This window comes from Geospiza fortis, unplaced genomic scaffold (genome assembly GCF_000277835.1).
Source record: "Geospiza fortis unplaced genomic scaffold, GeoFor_1.0 scaffold195, whole genome shotgun sequence".
Taxonomy (NCBI): Eukaryota; Metazoa; Chordata; class Aves; order Passeriformes; family Thraupidae; genus Geospiza; species Geospiza fortis.
Genome location: NW_005054324.1, coordinates 1,706,257 through 1,712,256, shown reverse-complemented (window position 1 = coordinate 1,712,256; position 6,000 = coordinate 1,706,257). Strand labels below are relative to the sequence as shown.

General features: G+C 35.0%; 1 protein-coding gene across 1 annotated transcript in view; it reads right to left on the bottom strand.

Moving 5' to 3' along the window:
• CFTR (CF transmembrane conductance regulator) overlaps positions 1-6,000 on the bottom strand; it is an 87,071-nt gene that overhangs the window by 35,895 nt on the left and 45,176 nt on the right. The window contains exons 17-20 of the mRNA XM_014306968.2: positions 5,457-5,585; positions 2,510-2,547; positions 1,305-1,558; positions 181-260 (exon numbers count right to left, since the gene is read on the bottom strand). Coding sequence (XP_014162443.1) covers positions 181-260; positions 1,305-1,558; positions 2,510-2,547; positions 5,457-5,585 — 501 coding nt within the window. The remainder of the gene's footprint in view (positions 1-180; positions 261-1,304; positions 1,559-2,509; positions 2,548-5,456; positions 5,586-6,000) is intronic.

The following is a 6,000-nucleotide window of genomic DNA, read 5'->3' as shown; positions in this document are numbered from 1 at the left end:
TGGGGGTAATTACACACAGAGGCAAGCACTCAAAATGAAGCAATACAGTTGAACTACAGGATAAGCAGCTACGTAGATACATAGATTGAAAAAAATTCATATGATTTCCTTTGCAAGATGTAAAGCTGAAATATCATATTGCTATAAGACAGCAAAAGCTACAACTTTTATTCTACAAACCTGAATGAAGTCAAATACTGTAAGTGGAAGTATGTCATCCAATACTGCCGTATCTTTTGAGAACCTGTTAAGCATACCACCTATGGGTTAAGGAAAAAAAAGTCAAACATTTTATTTTAATACCCCCCAAATCCCACATTTACTACTTTAACAAAAGTTACAACTTTTTCTGAATGCAAAATATTAAGTACAAGATTTTTTTTTAAGTATAAGCAGTTCCATGACAGTTTAGTGGAGCTACAGTTTCTGTCTCCCTGGAGGAATTCGGCTGCACAACTTCTGTTTCAGCTCTTGGGAAAAAAAACCCAGGAAAATGTCATTTAAAATAAGAAACCACTAAAAAGGGCAGATATAGAGGCACAAAGCATAAGGTCAGTACCCCTTATTCAGCAGGCCCTGATGATAAGCAGGTAATTTGCACATCAGCATTTGCCTGGGTTTGTAACCTGTTTCTTAATTTTTGAGTAGAATTACTGTATTAAAGATTATGTAACAACAAAGTTAAGAATATAAGGGAAAATTAAGGAGAAGCTCATTGTTGTGTCATCATTTAGCAGTGTCTCCTATGATCTAGCACTTATCAGTAAGAAACACATGATATAGGAATTTCATGTTAAATGGGAGATGGAACTTGTTGCACCAGTTATATAATGAGCTTTATATCAACTCCCAAATTTGAATATGCATACCATCATTCACACTAACTGATGTTTTATGCCATTTTAGTAGGACTATTCATAAAAAAAGCACTATTTATCATCCACATCTGATTCCTTGTCACTCATGACATAGCTGACAATATGTTTTCTATTGCAGTTTTTGACAAAGTCTATTCTTTAGAAGTTATTCTACTTTTATTGCCTAGAACAGTTAATGGTTTATTTTCTCCAAATTTCTTTCTTACAGGGTGATATTTCAGAATCAGAATTGACAACTGAAATATGTCACACTTAAGTGCAATCAAGTTTCATTAAAAGATTCACAAATTACCTTATGTGGCAAACTTCTAACATTCCACTTGACTGAAAATGTAAATGGAAGGTAACACTCTCCTTTAACAGAATGAAAACCATTAAATTGAAATTAAATGCCTAAGTGAGTCAATCACCTCCCATTTCAATTACCTGCTTTCCAAGAGTTGAAGGTTGACATAGGTGCATGAAGAACTGCATGCACCATCTTCTGATGAAGAGTTTTAGACACTGTTATAAGTGTATGCACAAGGGGCAAACCTCTGAAGATTCCCATGGCAAGCAGAGTATCTGCCACACCCACATAGATGTAAACGATGTAGTAGCTGCTAGTGTCAGTGACAATCACAGGAGGCTTATCAGAGGTGCTGTTTTCTGACTGGGTTGAATTTGCCTTCAAAGCTGTCCTGTGTGATGGAAATGACAAATAAATGCATTACTGGGAATTGTGTGCTCTTTCTTTTTTACTTACTAAACAAAACCAATCAGTACTCCAGTGTCCATTTGTTTTAAAACTATGCTAATTGTTATAGATATTTCCAGTCATTTTTAAAATATTGTCATGAACGTGTGAAATATAAATCATTAATTGCCCTGGTAGTCTCTTGCAAATCTGCTGCCTATTTAATCACTGACAAACCTAACCTAATCCAGGAAAATTCACCCACTTCTTTTAAACAGAAAAATTAGTTTAAGTCTTGAAAAAACTGAATTACTACAGAAGTAAAATTCTTTAGGTATACTATAAAAATCAAAGCCCTTAGTGACAATGGAAATTGAAATCAACATAATTCACTCCACCTCCAGTGGGACCTATGTCACCATATGCTTCTATACTCACACACACTCATTGCTGCAAGACAAAAACAGGGATTAAAAGCATTAACCCAGGAAAAGCCACTGGCTTTTCTACTGCTTAGTACATTTTAACCTACAACTGCTGATCCTGTAACTTCTGAGAATTCTTCATAGATGAGCTGTAGAAATTTTACAAACGGGGGTCTTACAGAAACTGCTCCCTTGTAATGTTCCTAAGCAAGTCTTACCAGACCTCTGAATCATGAAGGTATACTGAAGATAATCAGGTCCCTGCATCCCCAGATTGAGCTGACCCAGGAAAATCTTGCATACACTCTTGTGTACTCAATAACAAGGCATAAACCATTCAACTGTTAGCACTTAAAGAAGTACCAGATGCCACCTATACAAGGTATTAAAATCATCCATCTATGAACCATTTTGTTGACTATAAGGTAGTGACTATCCACATAGAATTCTGGCAGAATTTATTCATTCTTTACAGAAAAAATAATATAAGGGTTACCCCAGTTTCTCCAAAAATTATCTCCACTACTTACTTTTGAAGAAACCATACTCCACCAAGAGAAGCAGCTACCTGTGACCAAAGAAAACAGAGTCAGATTTTGGTTTATCACTTTATGTAATCTTTCTCTCATATCTTTTTTCATTGACTTTATACCTGTTTTTAGAGGCAGCATAACAAATGGGTGGAAGTCAAACCTACTTAAAGCAAAAACCTTGTTATATCTGCTTCTCTCTCCACGGAAACAATTTAGTGCATCCCACCAGGGAAGCTACATTTAGATTTGTATTAAAATCAGGCTCTCAAGTGCCCCAGAGATTCTTGAATTCTAGAAATTCTTGTGTTCTTTTTTACCATACTATTGACAAAGGCTTGCTAATGTCTTCCTACTGATAACTGTATGCCTTTAAGTTTTAAAGATTAATATTGTTTATGACCCTGGAAGAGTAAGTCTCTCAGTATCTTCAAAGGCATCTATTCAAATATGAATGTCATACCTTTAACATCATTATTATTTTTGCCTTGTTGTTCTTACTAGCTGATATCTATATTTGGTATATTCATTTGACTGATATTGCTTTGCTGCTTTGTTTTACATAATTTTCCACATAATCTATTGTAATATTTTTAAAATGTAGGATTAAACCCTTTTTATTGTGAGATGGTTTGGTACTCAACAAGAATTTAGTCTGTAAAATATTCTTATCTGTCTACCAAGATTCTGGAGATCTTAATCTAGTCTATTAGATTTTAGTTTGCTCTGTTCCTGACTATGATAATTTTTCTAAGGGTTGAAACAGTTTTTACATTTTCTTCCATACATTTTTATGTCACTTCTACAGAAATATATTGTGGTAATACCCCAACTGATGCGCACAACTGAAGTCTTCTCTGTGGGAGCCACCAACTTCTGCAGGTCTTACTCAAGATTGACCATGATGGTCCTGAATATAAGTGTTTGTAAGAATCAGGCTTCTTTCACAATAGTATTTTCACATCTCCCAACAGAATTCTGTTCTCATCTTGACTCCTCACAACAGAGGAGTTTTTTCAGCTGTGAAGATGATGGTAGGTAATACTGTCACAGAATAGTTTCACAAAGCCTTTCTCTGTGTTTCCTTACAAAACTGCTCTTCTTTCAGTTCAGCAGCCCTAGTCTCTGGGTATTACATCCATGAGACACAGTTTTGAGCTGCTTAAGTGGGCTACACAACACACACCACACAAACATAGGAAATAAGTACAGTTGATGTCCTATTTATGGTGACCTGTGTGAACACACCTCGGAATCTACAGCAATCCATTCAAAAGCAATCCATTCAAAAGCAATCCATTCCAAAGCAATCCATTCCAATCTAAAATATCATCTCTATAATTTTCAAAGTAGTCCCACCCAGATCTGAACCACCACTTTCAATTTACTTGGATGTTCATCACTAGCCTGTCTTCATTATCTCAAGTTGGAAGGGTACAAACTGTTAGCACAGGACGCACAAACACTTGGAATGGTATTTCAGCTCACACACAGAGGTTTGCTCAAGACTGGGCTGCAGCTGTGTATTTTCCAGCCAATTCATTTATCAATTGCCTTTTACTTCAATGATAGTCACACTGGAAACTTTAAATTGTATGGAAACATTCTTTGTCAAAGATTTTTTTTTCAGTTAGAAGATGGGGTTTTTAAAACCATTTAAAAATATTTAGCCTAAAATAAAAGCAAAAATGTGTAATAAGCATTTAGAAATATATGCTGAATATACAGGAATAAATCTGATGTATCTTAAAATTTAGATTTCCTTTGCCTCTAAAGCTCACATTCAGCTTTGCTGTTCTTTACACGGCCATTTTCCTCAACCATGAAAACAAAACTTACAAGAAGAGCTATACCTCTAAGTACAGCCTTGCTGATGGAGTTGGTTTAAAATTAAGATGCTAAACTAGATTTAAGCTCCAGGGTTTATTCCTGGTCCAAGAGAAGTAACTTAAATCACCTGCAATATATCATTAGTGTGAATTCAGAATACCATCAATCACCATCTTTCCCCAGCTATGATGACACTAGAAGTTTGAATCTCACCACAGAATTGCTAAAAACCCTTTGCTGACAATCAGCCAGAAAATAATCCTATATTCCTAATGGATTCTTCTCTTCATTCAGTTCATGTTGAAAAATACCAAGAGAAATTGGCACCATATTTTGTAAGTTGACATATGAATACTGTCTCATTGATTTCTCCCTATGAAACATCTTCCTTCACTTTAAAAAATACTTGATTTAGGATATTTACTATAGAAGAGAACATTAAGAGGTTCTATATACTTAAAGTTTTTCTAAATTGAGAGACAAGACAAAAAGCAGGCAATTTCTGATATATGAAAAACAGTCAAATGTCTTCAAAGAGCCAGATGTTCTTCAGTACTTGTTCTGGTGTTTAACACTATCCTTGGAAAAAGTCTTCTCTGCATGCTGCAGGAACACCCCTTCCATCTTTCACTGCCACCACAGGCATTCAGCACTCTGCCTTACTCACCACTCTTCTTTCACTAGGAGCAAAGCTAGTAACTCATTTTTCAAAGCAATTTTCCAGAATTTATGTACGTGCTGATCAAAAAAAATTATGGCAATTATTGTTGTTAACTGCCTAAGACTATTCAAAGGTAATTTGTAATGAGAAATGGGAGATTATTCAGCTGTGAACAAAAGACTTGCATAGGGTAATAATTCTTTTTTGTGGTACCACATAGAGAAAATAACCTGGATAATTTGAGAAGATGGGTCTTCTGCTGCTGTGCACTAACCACTAACTTTGATGAAGTGCTCATCTAAGCAATAGAAAAGTCCCTACAATTTAATTTAGCAGCAGTTTTCAATAAGTGATACATACAAGAGCTTATGTCTTGATGCTTTATCCATTTTCACAAAGAACAGTTTGAACAAACATCATTTGTTGCAACATGACACCAAGCACAGATTTTCTTACCTCAACTAAGAAGACAGTCACACACAAAATCAGAACAAAAATCAAGTTTTTGTGGATAGTAACGTATCTGAAATAGGTATTCCATGTAGTAACAGTACCCATGCTTTCAGCATCATCACTGAAGCACTCCTGTCAAAAAAACAGTAAAGTAATAGTAAGAATGCTAATAATATCTCTGTATGAGAATTTCTGACATAAGAATGCTGTCATTCTTTCTGCTAAGTCACTGCAAATAATTGAGCTGAAGCATTAAATTGGCTGATAATGGCTAGAGAGGAAGGTACTGACCGGTTGAGTCACCTTTGATATAAAAACACAATCAAGAGATTATTTAAAATTTTCAGACAACAATGACAGAAGCTGAGATTTGTCTAGCACTACCAGAATCAGAAACTATTAATCAATAGCTATTTTCTTTCAATGGAGAATTATTATTGTGATTTTAGAATAAATTTGTAAGCACTTGAAGTTTTTTTGTTTTCTGTGGAGCTCAAAAGAAAAAATGGTCCGTGCTTCAGCAAATATTGAATTTAAATTTTCCTTG